This window comes from Babylonia areolata, chromosome 18 (genome assembly GCF_041734735.1).
Source record: "Babylonia areolata isolate BAREFJ2019XMU chromosome 18, ASM4173473v1, whole genome shotgun sequence".
Taxonomy (NCBI): domain Eukaryota; kingdom Metazoa; phylum Mollusca; class Gastropoda; order Neogastropoda; family Buccinidae; genus Babylonia; species Babylonia areolata.
Window position 1 is genome coordinate 14,838,047 of NC_134893.1, and position 23,140 is coordinate 14,861,186.

Genomic DNA, 23,140 nt, shown 5'->3' on the forward strand with positions numbered 1-23,140 from the left:
CTGACACATCTGCTGATTTGCTGACAAAAAGGCAAGAAATACATGAGCAGAAAAAAAAACCAGCAGAGAACAATGACAAAAATAACAGCAAGAGAACAGTAACAACAGAACAGTTTCAGTTTCTCAAGAAGGCGTAACTGCGTTCGGGCAAATCCATATATGCTACACCACATCTGCAAGGTAGATGCCTGACCAGCAGCATAACCAAACGCGCTTAGGCCTTGAGTGCATGCATATATATATTTGTGTACTTATCAGAATGGATTTCTTCGATACAATTTTGCCAGAGAACAACACTCTCGTTGCCATGGGTTCTTTTTCAGTGCACATGGGACCTCGGTTTAACATCTCATCTGAATGACTACAAGCTCAGTTCGATTGGGAGAAAAGGCGAGAGTGGGATTCAAACCCAGACCCTCACGGACAATGTATTAGCAGATGAGCATCTTAACCATTCTGCCACCTGCCCCCTATAGAACCTCTGACAGAATGATGATGAATGAAGTGAATAATCACAAGGAGATAGCTGTGAATATTGGCAACATCAGTGAATACTGAGCAATGAACAACTCTTCTTCTTCTTCTGCGTTCGTGGGCTGCAACTCCCACGTTCACTCGCATGTACACGAGTGGGCTTTTACGTGCATGACCGTTTTTACCCCGCCATGTAGGCAGTCATACTCCGCTTTCGGGGGTGTGCATGCTGGGTATGTTCTTGCTTCCATAACCCACCGAACACTGACATGGATTACAGGATCTTTAACGTGCGTATTTGATCTTCTGCATGCGTTTACACACGAAGAGGGTTCAGGCACTAGCAGATCTGCACATATGTTGACCTGGGAGATCGTAAAAATCTCCACCCTTTACCCACCAGGTGCTGTCACTGTGATTCGAACCCAGGTCCCTTAGATTGAAAGTCCAATGCTTTAACCACTCGGCTACTGCGCCAGTCAATGAACAACTCCATGCCAACAACAACAGTTGTACAATGATGATGACAACAACGCTGGTCGAAAAAAGTAAGAACAGGGCATTATGATTTATACTGACCATCTGGTTGGTGGATTGGGCAGTCTGGGAGGAGCCAGAGAGCACAACAGTCAGTGTGACATTGTAGGTTCCTACGGCCAAGGAGGGGAGGCAGAGGGAGCTGCTGGAGTTGGTCACAGGCTTGAAACAAGTGGCACTGCTCAGCGCCTGTGAGCCAGCAGGAACCCAGTCATGGCAAGCAACTCATAAAGACGTGGGTATATGTGTATATGAAAGTATATGCATAGATGTGTGTGTGTGTGTGTGTGTGTGTGTGTGTTTATGTCTCTCTCTATAAACCTGTGTGTGTGTGTGTGTGTGTGTGTGTGTGTGTGTATGTGTTTATGTCTCTCTCTATGAACCTCTGTGTGTGTGTGTGTGTGTGTGTGTGTGTGTGTGTGTGTGTGCATGTGTGTGTATGTGTGTGTGCATGTGTGTACAAAAAGTTTTCTTCTTCTTTCATGCTTGGGTGTATGCACATACATATAAAACATGTACACTACACAAATACACAACTCAAATGTTAACACAAATGTGCACATGTATGAACACACAAACCCAACACACACATTTTTCAACAAGGAAATCAGAGTTCTTTTCTGTTATCACTTTCAGTAAATGATATGTGTTACTACAACCGTTTCCTGATCACTGAGAACCTTACCTTACACATCCAGGCGAAGATCATGCCAGTGGACCCTCTGCCCGGCTGGTCAGGGTTGTAGGACAGACTGCCGTCCAGACACACCTGCCCTGATCCGTCCACCTGTTGCCACCCACCACCGCTGATGATGGCCACCAGGGGAGTGGCTTCTACGGTCAGGTTATAGAACACCTCCTCTGCCACCGGCGTCTTCTGATAGCCCAGAGTGTAGTGCACACAGAAGTACTGTTTTGTGGCTGGGAGGACAGCTGCAGGTAAGATCAACGTAGGTGTATTCATTTCCACGGACGACAGGCTGAGGGAGCTGGTGGACAATGCCTGTGTACAGTCCTTGGCGTCGTAGATCTTCCAGGTGTGTGTGACGACGTACTCACTGCATCCTTTGTTGTCGATGTAGACATCAAACTGGGTGGTCTTGGAGCGCAGGGTGGTGCGTGAATCGCTGCCTACTGGAGTCACCACTGGCAGGTTACAGCGGAGGTCCTGCACCGTGAAGTTGACAGATACCTGTGACATGCTGATATCGTTGGCCACAGTGACCACCAGTGTCACCGGCTGGGCCACAGTGAAGGTTTTCAGGTAGGTGGAGGTGTTGGTGGTGTCCATGTGCAGACCCACAAAGTCCCAAGTGTAGACAGCATCAGTCAGGTAATCCCCTGTGATTCTGAAGGTGACGTTCTGGTTGGTGAAGATGTAGTCAATGGTAGGATCATCAACGTGGACAGCCACATTGGCAACGGGTTCCTGAACCAGCACCGTGCAGGTGAGAGTTTCTTGTCTCACCTTGTTCCCAGCCAACACGTGCACAGGGTAGCTTCCTGCTGTCGGGAAGACCAGGGTCAGTGTAGGACCCAGAGAGGTACGGTTCTGAGTTGGCAGCTGGACAATCCAAGAAAAAGAGATGTTGGTGCCTTGTGCAGTGGCAGACAGGGTGGAGGTGACAGCCACCTGACGAGTCATATTGCAGTCCGACATCTGTAATCCTGTCACAGGGTCCTGCACCTCAATCGTCTCTTTTTCTTCCAGCAAGCTGATGTTGTTGAAAGCCAACAGTTTGATGGAGTAGAACCCAGGAGCACTGAAGGACTGGGACTGGCTGGATCCCGTGTAATTCTGCCCATGGATTGTCCAGTCATAGCTGACTGGGAAGGCATCAGAATTGGAGGTTCCTACAAATGACAGCTGAGTTCCTGTGGCAACAGCAGTGCTGGGTGACACTGACAGATTAAGACTGGTGATGGCCTTTTCCACGTGGACCTCAAATGTCCTGTTTTCCTGACTGACTGTATTGGACACCACAAGGAGGATGCTGTAGTCCCCAGTCTCGCTGAATATTTGCTTCAGCGTTCTGCCTATGTGGGTCTGTTTAGAAGATGGGGAGTCCACAGTCCAGTGGAACACAGGATCCGACCCCTGGGAGATGCTGCTCTGAAAGGTCAGAGTGCTGTACTGACTGACAAAGGGGTGGCCCATGTCCAATGATGTGTTCAGATGGATGTTCTGTACTGGGTACTGCACCAAGATGCTGAAGTTGGCTGACAGAGAGCTCAGTGGGTTGGTAGCACTGACCTCAATCACATAACTGCCTGCAGAGTTGAAAGAGATAGGGAAAGACTGCCAGCCACTGACATTCTGTTGAAGAACGCCATCTACAAACCACTCAAACTTGGGGTAAGATCCCGAGTCAGTGGTGGCTGTGAGCTGTACACCATCTCCCACTAGCACTGTCGTGTCATTGGATGTCAGACGCAGATTGCTGATCTCTTCCAGAGCCTCCACTCTGATGTTCACGGTTAGAGAGCTGATGGCGTTGATGGCTACCAGCGTCAGGTTATAGTAATCAGGGGTGGTGAAGGTGTAGGTGAGGAGAGGGCCGTTCTCTGTGCGGATCACTGCTCCAGCCTTCATGACACTCCAGGTGAAGTTGACCTTGAAGTAGGTGTTGCACTCCACCTCCACACCTGCTGACCTGTTGATGGGGATGTACAGCATGCTGCCCGCTGTCAGGTTCTTGACACCCAGCGATGTGATGTTCTCCAGCACCTGGATATCCAGTGTGGCCTGCTGGGAAGATACGTTGTTGGCCGCCACCACACTGCAGTTGTGCAAACCCCAAGAGGTGAAGGCGATGTGTGTGGTGGGGGAGGAGGTGTTGTAGGGAGGCTGGAAGCCACACTGCCAGGTGTAGATGACGTCTGTGCCCTGCGAGTGGTCAGCAGTCAGACGGACAGATGACCCCTCACTGGTCACCGGCTTGTCAGCTGTCAGGGTCAATGCACTCACTGCCTCCTCTATGACCACATCGAAAGTAGCATTCTGTGAACTGACACGATTGGACACTGTCACTTGAATTGACTGCAGTCCTGTGACACTGAAAGTGTGCTGGAAGAGTGTTCCTTTGTTTTGGGTGGTCCCCACAGTCCATACAACAGTGGCTGATGAACCTACAAAAGTGCAGTTGAACTGAGACAAAGTATTTGTGGCAACAAATTTGGTGTTGATACATGTCAGACAAGCCAGCGTGACATTCTCTATGGTGTGCTGCACATCCACCAGAGACCAGGTGCCAACCTGGCTCACTTCATTGAAGGCAACCACAGAGATGTTGGACAAGCCGGCTGTGCTCATGGCCACTGTAATGTTGGGTCCTTGACTGGACAGAAGAGCCCCATTGTTGTACCAGCGGAAGTCAATGTCTGTACCATCTGGTGAGTTGGCCAGGAAGGTAACCATGGTGGGCTGGCTGTGTACCATGCTGACCAGATCAGGTGCAGTTAGGGTGACATTGGTCACTGGTTCTTGGACAATGATGGTGGAGGAAGCCACACGGGAAGGTCCATTGTCCAACTTCACTGTCACTGATATTCTATACGGCACTGCTTCTGAAAACGTAAACTGGATGGAGGTGAATCCACGAAGTGTCAAGTTGTACACATATTTGGAAGACTTTGTATTCTGAGCCATCCAGACCAAAGACACCTTTTGCAGGTCCAAGGTGACAACATCCACAGCAGCTTTCACTGACTGATTAATCGCAACATAAGAATCATGGCTGATCATGCCTACCACCAGTGTGTTGGCATTCATTACAATCACAGTCTGTATGTCAGACACAGAGCACACAGCATTCCTGACGGTCACTGAGGCATTGTAACTGTTGGGCGTACTGTAGGTGTGGACAACAACACCGTTGTACAATTTACTGATTGAAGACCCATCTCCAAAGTCAAATTCATATTTCAGATCTGAGCCTTGGTCCACTAGGGCTGTGAATGTCAGTTGTTCTGACACATTCTTAGGACCATCATAAGTTAAGTTTACTGCAGTGGGACACACATGCACAATAATGTCAGTGGTAGTTGACCGAGAGCTTACTTGGTTACTAACTGTAATGGTGACATTGTATGTTCCGCTGGTATGAAAAACATGATGAACTGTTTTGCTGTTGTTAGTGCTGTTGTGCTTGTTCACATGGCCATCTTGAAAGTCAAAGGTGTAGGAGATGGTACCAAAGTTAGGGCTGTTGGAACCTGACCCGACAGAGACTGTGACTGCAGTGGAGTTACCAGCAGCGATGGTCGTGGGAGAAACAAGAGTCGTCAGTGACCCAATGACAGACAGGACATTCACCTGAGAGGTCACATTCACCTCTTCTCCAAAGGCATCCAGCAGGGTCACCTTCAGAATGTAAGACCCCGGTGCAGTGTAAGCATGGGTCTTCTGGAGGCTAAGAGCTTCCCCAGCAGCCTGCTCCACACTGGAATTTGAATGACCATCTCCAAAGTCCCAGGTGACCGTCACTTCAGCTGACTGGGCAACAGACATGTTGAGAGTCACTGTCAGATCAGAACCATCTCTTACTATCATAGGACTGGTGGGTCCCAGGACAACACCTGCCAGCTGTGCCCTCACTTTGGCTGTCACCTGCATTGAAGCCGTCATGGAGTTCAAGCCATTGGATGCATTCACGCTGATCTCATACACACCAGGCATTGAAAAAGTATGGGACAGGCTGGCTTTTCGACCAGATTGAATGACTGTCCCGTTCTTCTGGAACTCGTATAAATCTACGCTGCCACTGGATTTGGTGGTCTGAAATTTCTGAATGACACCCACTTCCACCAGCGGAAAGCATGTTGTGGTAGACAAACAGCCGGAGTGGGTCAATGCCAAGTTGTGGATGGGGTCCACCGCATACACCACCACAGTCTCACTCTTCCAGCCCAGACTGTTGGACACGTTCAGGGTCAAGGACACAGAGGTGGAGGTGGAAAAGGTGTCATCAAACACCATGAAGGGGTTTGCCAGTTCACTGGTGGTGTTGTGACACTCCGCCACTCCAGCCGGCACAACGCCAGGACAGGCTGCTACCCAGGCCCCGTTTCTGGACACACCAGAGCTGGCCTCCCACACCATCTGGAGCAGGGAGCCTTTGGTCACCATGGCCACCAGGTATTGCTTTACCCCCGCCTCCACATACACCACTGAGCTACCAGACACTGTGATGAGGGCAGGGTACAGCCACATCAGATCCCCTACCTCTTGGACCACTTCCACGTTGCAGGAATCAGGCATGCCAGCAGACCCCTCCACTTCCACTGAAAAGCTGTAGGTCCCAGAGTCTGGTGCATAAGCCAGAATGTCTGGAACAGCTACAAGCTTTGGACTGCCATACACAGCGTTGACTTTACAAACGTAGTTCTTCTGCTCAGTGTAGTAAGACAGAGACAGTTCTTTGTTCACCGTGGCCCACTTGTCACCCACACGGATGAAACCCACCTGCTGCCAGGGCGAGTAGGGGTCCACCTCACAGAAGCCAAAGTCTGAATTTTTGCTCTGCAATGCTAGAATATCATTGGCCTGGACCTCAATCCTGTCCTGGACTCTGGCCACAAAGGAGCCCCCTGCTGCAGGAATCTCATACACCGCTTCCCCAATCATGGTGTACTTCAGCTCAGAGTCGGGGGTTGTGTTGGAACAGTCGATGTTGGTGGACACTGTGGAGGAAGCACAGCTGCAAACAGTAGAGCTGGAGATGCAGGTGCTGGTCAGTGGGCAAGGGTGCTCGCTCTCAATGCTGCACGCAGGAAGGCTTGGACAAGAGGATGCATCTGCTGCATTTCCGCAATGAGTAAATGCTTTCTGTTGACAGCCTGCGCAACACAAACAAAACATGCCACATGTCAGTGTGTTGCCAGCATTCCAATGAGTGAATGAGAGGCATTTTAAATGTCCTCAACTATCATGCTAATATTCAGGCCAGCTTTCGTCTCACTGGTTTCTCAAGTGACATGGTACACTTTCCCACGCTGAGGTGGAAAAGGTTGTGGTGTGAAACAAATTTTTCCTCCAGTTTTTTTCACCGCTAAGGACTCTGAAATTCTACCCATGTTTCTAGAGTGTTCAGATAAAGTCATTTCAGATGGTGAATTTACTTTCAAAGAAAAAAAAACAATGGCAAACTGTCAAAACTAAAAATCATCAAAGCTAGCTGGCCCCAACAGAACACATCCAAAATATCAAACAACTGGAACAAAGAATAAGAAGATGATGCCCACATATCAACAACAAAGTTGTTAACCTCACCAACAACATGAATGACAGCAGAGACATCAGCCAGCTGTTCTCACCTGGTCGGATGACCACTTTGCTTGATGGACAGGTAGGCCTGAGTACCTGGATGCCCACAATATTGCTGTCAGACCGCGCCTCTACATTGAAGTTGATTTCTAGCAGAAGTCCATCTTGAGCAAACCATACTCCTGAAAACATCATAAAAAGCTTGATTAAGGAGCCAAAATAAAGTAAAGACATGTTTAAGTGAATTCATACATACTGTTTTGCTGCCATGGGTTCTTTTGCATGCATAAAATGTTTGCTGCACAAGGGACAAACTAGCTACTCAGACCAATCACCATCACTGGAGGTCTTATGGAAGAAGAAATATGGCTGTTACATGACTTCAGCTACATGCTTTGGGCCTTGTCTGACGTAATGATAATAATATATTTTTATGGAGCTTTCAAACCTCTCAAAGTGCTTTACAATAACATGCCAGTCAGAAAAAGCACACAAGAACTCGTACACACATTAACACACATACATGCATGCATACACACACACACACATACACACACAAATACAAATGGAAGAAATAGATACAGATCCACTGAATGGAATGGAATGCCTTGATTATGTAGAGATTGCTTGAAAAGGAATGTTTTTAGATTTGTTTCAAATGATGTGAGGGAGGGACTGTAAAGGAATGAAGAAGACAGTGAAATCCAGGGCTGGGCACCCGGCAGTTATTCAAACCAGTTGAAGATAACCCAAAATAATGCTAGATTGTTGATCAAAACAACATAAAAGACCAATTCACCCATGTTTCGCTCAGTCCATGTAAAAAAATTTTAATCAAGTAAGAAATATTGAAAATATGTAAAATGTAAAATGACAAGTTTACTCAAGTCAGCTTAAGTTAACATAAAACTAATCAAGTAGGAAATATTGAAAGCAACATAAAATGACAAAATCACCCAAATCTTTTTCAGTCTACATAAAACTGAAATCAAGTTTAGAACACAGATTTCCTTCAGAAGCTGAAAAAGAGTATCAGGAGAGACACATGGGCAAAAGGAGTGAACTGACCTGGCATCACAATGGTCTCGTCAGCGTTGGAAGGCACAGTCTGGGTGTAGGCGCTCAGCGTCTGGAAGGTGGAGTTGCTCTTCAGATCCACCGTTCCTGCCACGTGCAGGCCGGAGGTCACCAGTTCTGCACATGAAGCACTCAGTGTCAGTCTAGCTCCACAATTGTGTGATCACTGCACTTAGTAAGGAACCTAGTAAATGTTAGCAGGCAATACTGAACACGTCCTTCTGATCACACTCCTGGGAATGCTACAGTAAGTAAACATCTGGATGCCCACCATATTTTGTATTATGTGTTTCTAGTCCGGTTTCAGTTTCAGTTTCTCCAGAAGGTGTCAATGCATTTGGACAAATCCACATACACAACACCACATCTGCTAGGCAGATGCCTGACATCAGCATAACTCAACGCGTTTAGGCCTTGAGTGCATGGATATACATATGTGTACCTATCCCTGTGGATTTCTTCTAAGAATTTTGCCAGAGGACACAACTTATGTTGCCATGGGTTATTTTTCAGTGTGCCAAGTGCTGGTGCGCCACACATGGGACCTCAATTTATCATCTTATCTGAATGACCAGATGCTCAGTTTCATTTTCCAGTCAAACTTGGGAAAAACGGTGAAGCTGAAATTTGAACCCAGACCGTCATGGACACTGTATTGGCAGAGATAAGAGTCTTACCATTCTGTCACCTTCCTCCTTAGAAAAAGAGAGACGAAGAGACAGAAAGATCACAGACTAAATAGATACATACAGAACATCCCTGCCCGCATTCCCAGAATTTACCATTGAGAGAGTACTGGCAGATGAATGGCAAGGTCTCATCGCAGGCAGTGGGTTCCCACTGACCGCTGGACTTGACACTGACACAGGGCCAGGGCAGTCCCACCGGACCCCCTCCACCCATCCAGTTGCTCCAGATGAGTGACATGCCGTCCACCCAAGTGTAGTGACCCAGCAGGTTCGGGGCAGTCAAGCCTATCCAGGTGGCACTGGCATCATGAAAAAAATAAAATTCACCCATAAAGACACAGCCTACATATTTCACAATCCAAACAATGCTTCTTATCACTGACTGAATTTACTGATGTTTCTGATTTATCCATAACAACCGGTTGCTTCCCTTGGACAGAGTACAAATATTTCTGTGCTGCAGTGGGCATGTTCACTTTAACTTTCTCAATCAGTTGTATTCTCACAAGGCCGTCTTAGCTTGCTGGCTTTACCTTGTTCATCAGTGTTTTCATTCAATGGGATAAAGTGTGTTTCTGATGACACTGCGTGTGTTTCATGTATGAAGTGTGGCTCTGACAGTGCACTCGGCTGTTTTATTGATGGGGTACAAAGTGTTACATGCGATTTTGTGGTCTGGATTGAAGTAAGGACAGAATCATGCATGATGATGTGAAAATCAATTATGGCGTCAGTGTGCACAGTGACACAACGCAGGTCTAGGCAGGGAGGGTGAGAACCTTTACCACTGCCATTGTGACCCAAACCAAAGTGAAGGAATAAAACCCTCAACATTTCCCAGACCTCATAACACAACTGTCACTGTACAAAATAATACTGCTAAGCTGGCCCAACAAAGACTGTAGCCAACCCGGCTACATATATATATATATATTTTTTTTTTTTTTTTTTTGCTGCCCCATCATCTGCACCATTTCAGTGGCATTACTCCCACACTGCTCATTTAGATTCCCCCATATATGGCCACACCCGGGTTCGTCCGTCACAGTTCTACCGTCGACAGTCTGCAGGGAACCATCAATGTTAGGTCGCCAGGTGGCCACACACCAGAGGAGACCCTGCACTGCTGCTGAGTCACTTCGGTGGTGTTCAGTGGTGCCTGTTCTGATTTAATGTACTTAGGACACCACCTACTAAACCCCTACTAACGACAATAATGGCTTAGTCACGGACCCAGACTGAGTGAGCGTCCCTCCCAGAGTGGAGTCCCTAAAACAACACCCCCCCATGAATCTGCCAACACTGAAGACATTGACAGGACTCACCCCCAGCACAGAAGTGGAGGGGTATCAAAGCTGAGGTCACCATGACAGCAGGGCATGAAAGGCCACAGACTTTGAGACTGTTTTGTTTATGTTGATGATGATGAAGGAGGAGGAGGATGACGATGACGATGATTTTGTTGCTATGGAGGTCCATTTTGGTTTGGGACTAAGTGACAAGGCTGTACTCTACGCTTCCTGTCATAATGATAGCCCGGCGTTAACCAGGCCCGAGAGATACAGACACTTGCAGTGTTGGTCAGGTAATTAGAACAACACACCCAAAGATGCATCCTTGAAGTGGATGACACTCGACTGTGTGGTCCCAGTCTCCCCATTTAAGCCCACAGCAGACTCAGCTCTGGGTAGGAGCCAACCACGGGCCGAAAAACCCACCTCCACTGGGATTCGAACCAGCGTCCTCCCAGCCGTCAGTCTGTGACGCTAACCACTTATGGCAGATGGTTATACACACACACACACACACACACACACACACACACACAGGCACACACACACACAAACATACATACACAAATACTCTCACACAAACATACAAATAAACACATACACACTCACACAAACACACAACTGAAATAGTTCAAAGTTCAATTAAGAGCTCCACTGCCTCTCTGTTGTAAATGTGCCATTTGACTAGTTAGTTTGCTGTTTTATTTTTCTTCTTTTTCTTTTAATGCAAACTGAAGGAGAGAGGAGTGATTAGACGAGGCAGGCGTGAGGTAGAAGAATGGGGGAATTTTCATCTAAAATAACAATTGTGGACAGATGTTGAACAAAAGAATACACACACACACACACACACACACACACAAGTGTACCTCACAAACACACACTCACAGATACGCCACACACACACACACACACACTCTCTCTCACTCACCCCCCACCCTCACACACATGAACACAAACACCACACACACAAGTGCACTCACTCCCCTCTCCCCCAGAAACACACAATCATCCACACCCCAACACCAAACCAAACCAACTCAGAGCTCACCTGGCAATGTTCAAAGAGGTGATCACGTCAGTGCTGATGGTCTGATCTGTCAGGGTGGCCAGGTCTCCATTGTTATACCCTTGACACATCTTGCGTGCCTGCTCCCAACTGCTTGCAGTCGTCTCCACATAATAGCACAGTCCACTGGATGCCAGCTGCTGTCCCAAAGGGCACGGTTCTGCCTCTGTCCACAGAGAGTGATTTACCCTCTGTTGAAGTTTGATAGTGAATTGTGTTTGCATCTTCATCGCCACATTAGTTTCCCCATTTTGAGACATCCACAGTATTAGAAATTGAGATGGTCACATGATCTGCATATGATTCTTTAAAAGAAAAGTTTTTACCTCATAAAACATCCATAAAATTAACCCCTTGACTGCTGCCAACAAGAATACTTGTCAGTGAAGGACTGTCACCACACTGAGATAAGACAGAACTCACAGATCAGGTTGTCAGTCACCTCTCTGTGTTTTAATTTCTTTCTGGGATTGCAGTGCTTTTGTTTAGCAACATCAATTACACCATGACATTGAAAAATACAAAAACCAGTAGTAACTGCAGGCGGCTTGCAGCCTGTAACTGTTCCCTCTTTGTGGCTCTTTTTAATGATGTGCACAAAATTTCCTGTTGTAAGAGGATCCATCATCAAAATCAATCTAATCAGCCTTGTAATAATACTGAATGTGAGATGGTAAAAATAAAATATATAAACAAACCTACCAAAGCTAATACTATGCATTATTCTGTACAGCTGAATAAAGTGAACCATGATTGTTAAAGACTTAAAGGAGGACATTTCTGCCCTTGTAAGCTCCCTTGGTACAGTAAGTTTCTAACTTCTTTCACAATCTTCTGTTTTATTCTTCGACAGGCAAAGACTGTTGCTTTCGGCATGGAGAACAGACAATACCTCAGTACTACACTGAAGGAGAGTGAGTAGAGATTTGAGCTGTACACAGACAGAATCATGAATTTTCAGCATCTAAATAACCAAAGAAACCTCTTCTTTACAGTATCTAAATAACCAAAGAAACCTCTTTCTTTACAGTATCTAAATAACCAAAGAAACCTCTTCTTTACAGCATCTAAATAACCAAAGAAACCTCTTCTTTACAGCATCTAAATAACCAAAGAAACCTCTTCTTTACAGTATCTAAATAACCAAAGAAACCTCTTCTTTACAGCATCTAAATAACCAAAGAAACCTCTTCTTTACAGTATCTAAATAACCAAAGAAACCTCTTCTTTACAGCATCTAAATAACCAAAGAAACCTCTTCTTTACAGCATCTAAATAACCAAAGAAACCTCTTCTTTACAGCATCTAAATAACCAAAGAAACCTCTTCTTTACAGCATCTAAATAACCAAAGAAACCTCTTCTTTACAGCATCTAAATAACCAAAGAAACCTCTTCTTTACAGTATCTAAATAACCAAAGAAACCTCTTCTTTAGAGCTTCTAAATAACCAAAGAAACCTCTTCTTTACAGTATCTAAATAACAAAAGAAACCTCTTCTTTACAGCATCTAAATAACCAAAGAAACCTCTTCTTTACAGCATCTAAATAACCAAAGAAACCTCTTCTTTACAGCATCTAAATAACCAAAGAAACCTCTTCTTTAGAGCATCTAAATAACCAAAGAAACCTCTTCTTTAGAGCATCTAAATAACCAAAGAAACCTCTTCTTTAATTTCTTGAACTTCTGCTGATCGTGTGTGTGCATTGGCAGGTGTGTTTGTCTGCATGTTTGGGAGTGCACACATTTGTTTGTTTTTGATGTGCCTGATGCATGCATGTTTATGCAGGCATAGTTGCTTATTGTAAATGACACAAGATCCCTGCTCGGCAGGTGTGATTGTCAATTAGCATTATTACTATTATCATTGTTACAATTATTATAACTATCATCATTAATAGTAGTTGTAGTTGTATTGGTATTAGTATTATTATATCATCATCATTCTAATAGTTATCATTATAATGACGTCTGAACCTTACCTTGCTGACAGAGGAAAGGGTGTTGGCTGGAGCAGTCAGCAGCCACAAGCCCAGTGAAGGTCATCACCAAACAGTCTCCACTGCTCCGATCGATGGACAGAGCTCGCAGAAAGTATGCTGCCTCTGATGTGGCTTCCCACTTATACACGGACCCATTGTACCTTGCCCCTACCCATGCTGTGGAGGCTGTGCACAGGAGAAATATTTGCACTGCACAGTTTGCAGTGGACACTGTGTGTGGGGGATGTGGCTTCTGTTTTGAAGGGGAGAAAAAGAAAGTGTTTGTGTGTGTGTGTGTGTGTGTGTGTGTGTGTGTGTGTGTGTGTGTCTGTCTGTGTGTGTGTGTGTGTGAATATGTGCATGAGTGTGTATGTCTGTTTTGTTTTTGGTGGGCTTGTAAGCTGCATGATAGTAAATTAAAAAAAAGAAGAAGATAACAATGATAAGTTATTTTTCAATTATCATTATCAACATTATCATAATCTATATCATCATCATCTTTTTACCCAGGGCAAAAAAAAAAAAAAAGAAAAAAAAAGAGATTCAACTCTTTGTCAACAACACTCCTGTACAAGAATGGTTTAACAGTACCAAAGTCACTAATACAATCATATCAGAATACTGAGTGACATCACACACACACACACAAACACACTCACACACACACTCACAAGCAGAGAGTGACAGCAGGGAAGGTATCTGCTGCTCCTCCTCCAGACTGTTCAGTCTCAGGAGAGTGCCGCCCTTGGAGTTGCAGGAGCTCTCGGCCTGCGACAGTCCCTTGCTCCGCGACAGGCTCTTGATGCACCGGCCGCTGAAGGCAGTCCATCCACTGCTGCAGCCACCCACTGGCCAGGGAGAGAGGATAAAATGTTACATGTCTGTGTGAGTGTGTATGTGTGCGTGCCTGAAATCTGACTGAATGACACAGGAAACGAATGATGAGTGCCCAATGGCAGCCGTCCATCGGCTCTACACAGGTAGGCAGCCTGTTGTGCAAATGACCCTGAGTTTGTAAAGCGCTTAGAGCTTGTCTCCGACTGGGGATAGGCACTATTTTAGTATCCATATCATATCAAATCAAATCAAATCAAATAATGAATGAATTTTTTTAGTTGTTGAACAAACGGGTATGAATAAATTGCGGTTGAAATAAGCTGGGGTTTTTTTAAGGTTCGATTGAAACACACTTACACATGGACACACACGCATGTACACTTTTAACACAGGTTCAAAACAGACATAAACACACACACACACACGCACACACACCACCTCTCCCAGTCAATGCATCCTTTTAGCACAACATCATAGGGGGAAAAACAACAACAAAAAGCCTTACCAGGAACAGTACCACCAGTGGAGGAGCTCCTGGTCCACTTGACAGTGGATGAGTAGACGTTGGACAGAGAGACGTTCAGGTCAATCTTCTCCTCGACCTCCGAGACGCTGGGGCAGGTCAGGGTGGTCTGCACATTCTGCGTGTCCACCCACACACGCACCTGCACCATCCGACACACCCCGAGGCCGCACAGCTCCACACGGACTAGAAAGGACCCGGCGTAAAGGTATGTGTGGCTGACGGTGACTGCAGAGTTGTTGCTTTGCTGAGCACCGTCACCAAACGTCCATGAGAGAGAGGTGACTAGACTGGGCACACCGGACACTGTGAAAGTGACTGGAGAATGGGTGATGATGGGGGAGGTGAACGTAACAGCCACATCCGATAAAATGTGAGAAACGTCAGGTACCTGAAATCAGACCAAAAAGATATGAAGAAGAAAAGAAAAAGGAGATGAAAGTGGTTGTTCTTGAGCTGAAAAAAAAAAAATGAACGAGATGTTGAGTCAATAACAAGTACTCCAATATATTTCTTAAGGATTGATTTCTGTCTTTCATTTAATAGGGGAACTCTTTCTGTTTGTAATGATTAACCATATATTCAATTTAAACAACAACAACAAAAAAGAATTTGCCAATATTGAATATTCAATGTTAGTTCATCTATAAGTTATCAAGTTCCTTAAAAACTATATCTGAAAGTCCTGCTTTTTATTTGAAAATAGTTTGTGCAAGATGAGTGACACAATAAGTATTGAGACTTAATCTGAAAAACATAGTTATTATTATTATTATTATTATTATTATTATCATTATGAGCATTTACGCCCTGAAAATAAGCCCTAGGCATTTACAAATAGAACACATATGTATCAAATGGAAAAACTGAACACAAGACATCAATCATCATTAAAAAGGAGAGACGTGATCAAATTAAAGGAATGAAAGACAAGACAAGCAGCATAGTTCTGGACTTTCTGAAGCCTAGCAATGAGGTAGCTGGGTGAACCAACAAGTAGGGAATTACAATAATCCAGGTGGGACAGCACAAAGACACAGAGGAGAGTTTTGGTTGCATCTTCAGTCAGGAGATGATGAATGGATGCAATTCTGCGAATTTCAAAGTAACACAGTTTGCATATATTTGCAACATGCTGCTGATAGGAAAGAGACTGATCAAGTATGACACCAAAATTACACACGGAAGAGGGAAGAGGAATGTTGGTGCCACTGAGGGAGACTGAGGAAGGAAGAGAGACTGAGTGGCAAAGTCTTTCTGGGGTGATAATCATGATTTCAGTTTTATCCTCAATTAATTTAAGCTTGTTTTCAGTCATCCATGTCTTCAGATCGGAGATGCAGGCCTGAGTAGAGTCAATGAGAGAGGGAAGGAGAGACAGAGGTCCCAACAGATACAGCTGGTTGTCATCAGAAAAGCTATGATGGGACAACTAATGATGATTCACAATGGTGGAAATAAGTTGTGTATAGAGAACAAACAGAATGGGCCCAAGCATGGAGCCTTGTGGCACACCAAACTGTACATCGGAAGGGGAGGATGAAAGACCGCAAACAGAAACAACTTTGGACTGGTCAGACAGATAAGAATGGAACCATGAGAGAGCAAGATCACAGATTCCAAAAGTGCGATTCAGACGGTTGAGGAAAATCTGATGATCAACAGTATCAAAGGCAGCTGAAAGATCAAGGAGGGAGAGAATGGAGATTTCGTTGTTGTCAAGACAAGTTAATAAATTGTTGGCAATTTGGAGAAGGGCTGTCTAAGTGCTATGACCAGTGTGGTAAGCAGACTGAAATGGGTAATTTAAGTTACTGTTACTGGAGAGTTGTTGATAACAGCAGTGATGTGTGGAAGAAGTGTGTCAAGGCAGTGGATGAGGAAGGAAGCGGGAAGAGGGTCAACTTCGCATGTGTTAATGCTTGACTGTCCGATAATTCTCTTGACAGTGTCAACAGAGACAGGCTGGAAGGAAGTGAGGGGGGATGCCAAAGAAAGGTGGGTCAGGAAAGACTGAGGAGGCGACAGAATGAGAGTCAAGAGTCTAACAGAGGTCCAGGATCTTACTGGTGAAGAAATCTGAAAGTGCTTGTGGAAGCTGGGAGGGTGGGGAAGGGGAGAGGGGTCGGATTTGCAAAGGAGTTTGTTGGTGATTGAATACAACATTTTGGAGGTGGCACATGCAGCAATTTTGGCATTATAATATGCAGTTTTAGCAGCATGTACTTAATTGTTCACAGCTTTGTTAGCAGCCTGAAATATTTGTTTATTAATGTTGAGGCTCGTTTTCAGCCACTGTGTCTTGGCTAAACGTTATGCTTCCAACATATGCCTTGAATAATACTTTGATGACATGTTTACTATTCAATACAATGACACACATATTTACATGTCAAATTGTACATGTTTAGAAAATCAATATTGCATAAGAAGATTAAAACCAGTATTGCACGTTCACCCTGATTATCTGTATTTTCTCTGTGAAAAAATGTGATATGCATAGGTCTGAAGTGTGGTACATATTTTGAAAAGGTAAAAAAGAACAACACTTTTTCATTTCAAGATGTACATGAAGACAAACAACAAAAATCAAACAAACTGTCTGCCAATTTAAAATGAGAGCTATTCTTAGAAGAGTAAGACACAGCATAAGCGAAAAGCACTCCATGACTCTGTCTGTAACTGACCCGCATAAACTGGCACATTGTAACAACAGTGGAAGACAGGGTAGCACTGTTGCAGTCGGAGCATGTGTTTGAACCCAGGCTCTCCCCGCACAGGCAATGGAAGGTGGTGTTCTCAAAGGCATGGTAGCTGGAGTTGAGGGAGAAACAGTAGTCCCGACAGGTCAAGGCGTCCGTCTGAGTGGTGAAGGTGGAGAATTGGACCACCGATACATCCAGCGTGTCCACGCTCAGCACACAAGCCCCTGCTTCGGAGGGACCTACGTGTAACAGAACAGCTGTTTTAACTGCTGCAAATCTAATATGTAAAAAAGTGATTAAAAACTGTGAAATATGTCTAAAGAATATAAAAAAACAGCTGATTTTAACCGCTGCAAATCCATTATAAAAGGATTGCTTAAAAACTTGGAAATATGCCTAAAGAATGTGAAAATCAAAACAAATCATGGGGAAAAAAGTGAGCACAAAATAAAACCATAGCAATTCCAGTGTATATAAAAAAATGCAGTGCACTTTTTAAAAATATGAAAATCAAACAAATCATGAAAAAACTTTTAACACAACATTAAACAACTATTACAAAAGCCATACTCAAAATTAAACATTTTGAGACAAAAAAATGAAGCAGAATTCAGAAAAACAACAACAGAAAAACCATCAACTCATCACACAGTTAAATAAACAAAACAAGGAAACAAAATTGCTGTTGTTTTTTTTTCCACGTGCAGACAAGTTATGACAATAAATGTAAGATATCTTAAAGGGAAAAAATCCTCCAAGTTATTTATTTTTTTAAGTGCCTTCACAGCGCAGAGAATATAGCCCATTAAAAATATAGCACAATCCAGTGCAGTCTATTTCTAAAACAAGAAAGATATTTGCAATACAAAATTATTCAGACTAAAAATCAAATACACATAATAATTTTTGGGAGCATGTCTTCTCAAAATTTTATGACTATCACACAAAATCAAGAAAATTCATTTAATACAAAACCACATCTCAAAAACAAATGCACAGAATAAGATTTCAGCATGTTTTCTCACAATTTCTGAAAACATGTACTCACTGGATTTGTGACTGTATTTTACTTTTTTATGTACTGACTAGATTTGTAGACTGCATTTCACATTTTTTAACATCTCTCTCTCTCTCTCTCTCTCTCTCTCTCTCCACACACACACACACACACACACACACACCTCATTTCTTCCTCAAGAAATTATTCAATAATTTCATTGCTCTATTTTTTTTTCCTCAATGGTACACATTCATATTACATAATTTGTATCGGAACACAACAGTATCATTAAATACACTGGCTAAAGACAAAAGCATCATCTGTGCCATTTTAACAAATATCTGAATCATTGATAAGTTTCACATTATCACAGTTATTGGTTAATCATTTAAGCATTACACATAAATAAAGGATATTCTTCCAAAGGGAGCACATAACACCACAATAACATAAACGTTTACCAGTGTGTGTGTGTGTGTGTGTGTGTGTGTGTGTTTGTGCGTCTGTAAATGTGCGTGTGTGTATGTGCATGACTGCATTTGTTTGCATAAAAAAAAGTGGTTTCTATAAATCATTACAAATAAACCCAGATAGATTAAGTACACATTGCTTGGACTGTTTAACACTCTGAGACCTTAAGGAAGACGTAGGAGTTTTTGAGACACTGGAGAAAATAATTCTTTAGAAAAAAAAAGAGAGAAAAAGCTCTTAATGAACATGAAAAAAAAACAAAAAAAACACCAAAGGATATTAATAAATGACCATGACAAAAAACGAGAAGAAACAGGCAAAATGACCAAGCTGAGACAAAAATGTCTACGGAACCTAGATCGAGCCAGAACTGACCCTGTGGTCCCTCCCTCCCCTGTCTCCTGTCCCCTCTCAGACCAACCATCCCCACCAAATCACCTTATCTAACTCAGTTTGGTCACATTCCAAAAAAAAATCCCGCCAATCTTGGTGTGGCAGTGAGTAAACAGAACCTAAGCCCCCAGATATGGGCACAGTGTTTTCACAGCCCTAATTGATCTGGTTTGGAAAGAAAGGGGGAAAGAAAAGGAGAAGAAGAAGGAGAGGAAAAGAGGGGGTGTGGGGGTGTGGGAGAAGTAAACTGGCAGAGGAAACCCAGTACTGGCTCTGATAACACACACCACTACCTCCTTCTGCTGAGCCCTGTGGTCACCTGAAGGTCTGAAGCCTGAGGTTGAAGTTCTATCTTTTACTGGTAATTGTGGAGTGCATGGGTGTTTTTGTGAGTGTGTGGGGGGAGGGGAGGGGCAGTGGGGAGGAGGGTGTTGGAAGCATTATGTGTGTGGGTGCAGGAATGTGTGGGGGTGTGAGGCTGAGGGGTGTGCTGTAGCTCTCTCTGTGTGTGTGTGTGTGTGTGTGTGTGTGTGTGTGTGTGTGTGTGTGTGAACTGACAAGAAAAAGAAATAAATTTTTATTTTATGAGGGAGATGGCATAGCCATTATTGCTTTTTTTGCATCCATTCTGCTGGATAGGAAATAAATACTGTAAATGCACAGAACAACTTACACATGCACTGGACAAATCTCATAAAGGATGAGGGAAAGTGTGTATTTGCACACAGTTCAATTTAATGTCTATACACATAGAGTGATTATAGACTCGCTGTGTGTGTGTGTGTGTGTGTGTGTGTGTGTGTGTGTGTGTGTGTGTGTGTGTGCAATTCTGTGTGTGTGTGCAATTCTGTGTGTGTGTGTGTGTGTGTGTGTGTGTGTGTGTGCATGTGTGTGTCTGTGTCTGTGTCTGAGTCTGTGTGTATCAATTTGTGGTGTGTCTGTGCACATGCGTGCATACATGCATGTTTGCGTGAGAAAGGCGAGAGAAAGTGGCATATGTGTATATACACCCACCTTCATGGGTGCAGATACTCTCTTTTTGTCTAACCCCCCAACCCCACCTCACACAGACATATACCCCCTCACACACCCTCTCAAACATTCACACCTATTCATCAACACCCAGCAGATATATCCAACGATTTTGATCTGCCAGTTCAACACCACCCGTCTATGACCTCTATACAACCTGAATTAGGCACGAAGCCACCTCCTTCACAGGCCACTCACTTTCCTTTGATACAATGGACTTCCAGACAACAATTGAGGAAGAAAAAAAAAAGGGTGGAAAAATAATCATCATACAACAGACAACAACTAAAAACTTTTTTTCTTTTTTTTTTAAAGTGAGGAGGAAAAATGGATGTTATCATGGCAAATGACTTTAAATACAATTGATGTCACACACACACACACACACACACACACACACACACACACACACACACACACACACACACACACACACACGTGTGCGCACATGCAAAGCATGGGTAACAACAAGAAAAGCAAATATTTACTGTGAGTATGAATACTTACAGACTTTACATCTCAGAACTGTCAATATCAATGAACGTATTGTGACTCTATGAGCAAAGATTCTGAATTGCGCTTCATTCTGATTTTCCAGTACAACATCAACTTTTTACTCACCATATGCTGATCACATAGCCTTTATATATTTATCTACATCTGTCTGTCTGTCTATTTAAAATAAAATATATATGTACACACACACACACACACACACACACACACACACACACACACACACACACACACACACATATATATATATATATATATATATATATATTAAACTGAAACAGTTTCTCAACAACAAGAAAAATGTAATAATAATCATCACAATTATAAGAACATAACACTTATCCTATAAACTTACAGTATCTGTACCCATTTTCTTTGGTTAGACAACTTATGAATACATTATTGTCAAAACATAATGTACTGGAGCTAACTGCAAATAAACTTAACTTACTTGAACAGTAACACATATGGTGTCTTCTGTTTGTTTGATAATCGTGATCCTGCTTTGAAACAAAAATTATAGCATTCATATATTTATGAATGTTTTCTTCTTGTTGCTAATGTTGAACATCCTTTCTAAGACACACACACACACACATCCAGATCTAAAATATCAAATTTAAGGACATGGTTTCCCACTTTTAAACACTATGGTACAACAAATCTATATTAATCACATATCAAAAACAATTCTTTAGAGTGGATGTAATCCACAGCTCATATAATGATGGAAACAGGCAATATCCCATCACCAAACAACTATCCTCTACAAACTACATACACTGTCGAAGTGGAAAAGTTCTCCAGGTGAGTGATTCTACACCATACCACTACGTTAACCACATATGCCTGCAGCTGAACAAAATCAATGAGAGACATGTTAAACAAGGACAAAGGGAGAGCACTCACCCTGGCTACAGTCGGTAGCATTGAACCAAAAAGAGCAGACACTGTTCCAGTTAGGGAAGGTGTGGATGGGCTTGGGTCTGGTATGGGCCACAGAGCGCAGGGTACGCACAGGAGCAGCGCACGGCACTACAAGACCCCGGCAAAAGTGCCGGTCCAAGGAGGCGAAGAGAGAGAGAGAGAGAGACAGAGGGGAAAAAGAGGCACACACATTAGTCTTGACATGTTAGACGAGTACACTGCAAAGTCGCCATTTCAGCAGGGAGAACGGCTTCATCCTTTGAGGAGTTCTCTCCAACGAGTTCCAGGATTTCTGAAATTCTGCTCAGTAAAAGTGAGTTAATCAAATGAAAGAGGAGATTAAATATGGAAGGGTTGGACTGCCCTCACACACACACACACACACACACACACACACACACACACACACACACACACAGGTTACAGGAAAAAGGAACGGGAACAACTCTGGGAAAAAGATCCACACAAATATAAGCAACATGCACAAAAAAACAAACAAACAAACAAAAAAAAAACAAAAAAAACCAACAAACAAACACAACAACAACAAACAAACAAGAAAATGCACTCACATTCAGACATGACAATAATGTGCTGATAATGCCACCCCCACCCCCACTCTCCAACCCAACCCTTTGTTGTTGCTTTTCTTTTTGGTGTCTGGAGACTGGGAGAGAGGAGGTGTGGGTTTGGGCACCAAAGCACTGGGAGGGGTGTATGGAGAACAGCAACAACAAAATAATGATAATAATAATAAATAAAAAGCAGTGCCATGTTTGCAGCTCCACATTAATCTGTCTTTTAAAAAATAAAAATAAAAAACAGCTAGGAAATTGCCAGTTTATCAAGATCAAACAACACATGAACCATGCTTGATTGTTTCATACATGTTATTATATTTCCATTTATTATTTACAAAACAAATAAACATAACTAAATATACATAAAGATCTTGAAGCTAGAGGTACATGAAATGCTTTTTGACATTTTTAAAGCAACCCAGTATAACTGAAAGTGACTTGGATGATTTGGTGATGATGATGGTGATCATCATCATCATCATCACCAACAACTGTACTATGAAATCACAAGAATTGGGGATTCGCTGCTTTCATCTATGTAAAGGGTGTTGGCAAAGAATTTCTTGTGTGTTTTTTTATGTTTTTGTTTTCAGTCTTTTTTTGTCTTTTTTTTAAATAGAAAAAGCTGATTTATTTGTCAATAATTATCATACTTTAAAAAAAATTTTTTTTATACCATAACAGAAATTTCAGAGTTAAAAAAAAATTAGATCAAAAGATATCTTTTTATTTTATTCGTACAACTCTTGATGTGGACATGTGTGTGTGTG

General features: G+C 43.2%; 1 protein-coding gene across 1 annotated transcript in view; it reads right to left on the reverse strand.

The window, feature by feature from the left end:
* LOC143292005 (polycystin-1-like) overlaps positions 1-23,140 on the reverse strand; it is a 90,202-nt gene that overhangs the window by 44,709 nt on the left and 22,353 nt on the right. The window contains exons 3-11 of the mRNA XM_076602161.1: positions 21,772-21,897; positions 17,433-17,689; positions 14,728-15,136; positions 14,057-14,233; positions 13,386-13,571; positions 11,386-11,569; positions 9,283-9,341; positions 7,327-7,458; positions 1,799-6,849 (exon numbers count right to left, since the gene is read on the reverse strand). Coding sequence (XP_076458276.1) covers positions 1,799-6,849; positions 7,327-7,458; positions 9,283-9,341; positions 11,386-11,569; positions 13,386-13,571; positions 14,057-14,233; positions 14,728-15,136; positions 17,433-17,689; positions 21,772-21,897 — 6,581 coding nt within the window. The remainder of the gene's footprint in view (positions 1-1,798; positions 6,850-7,326; positions 7,459-9,282; positions 9,342-11,385; positions 11,570-13,385; positions 13,572-14,056; positions 14,234-14,727; positions 15,137-17,432; positions 17,690-21,771; positions 21,898-23,140) is intronic.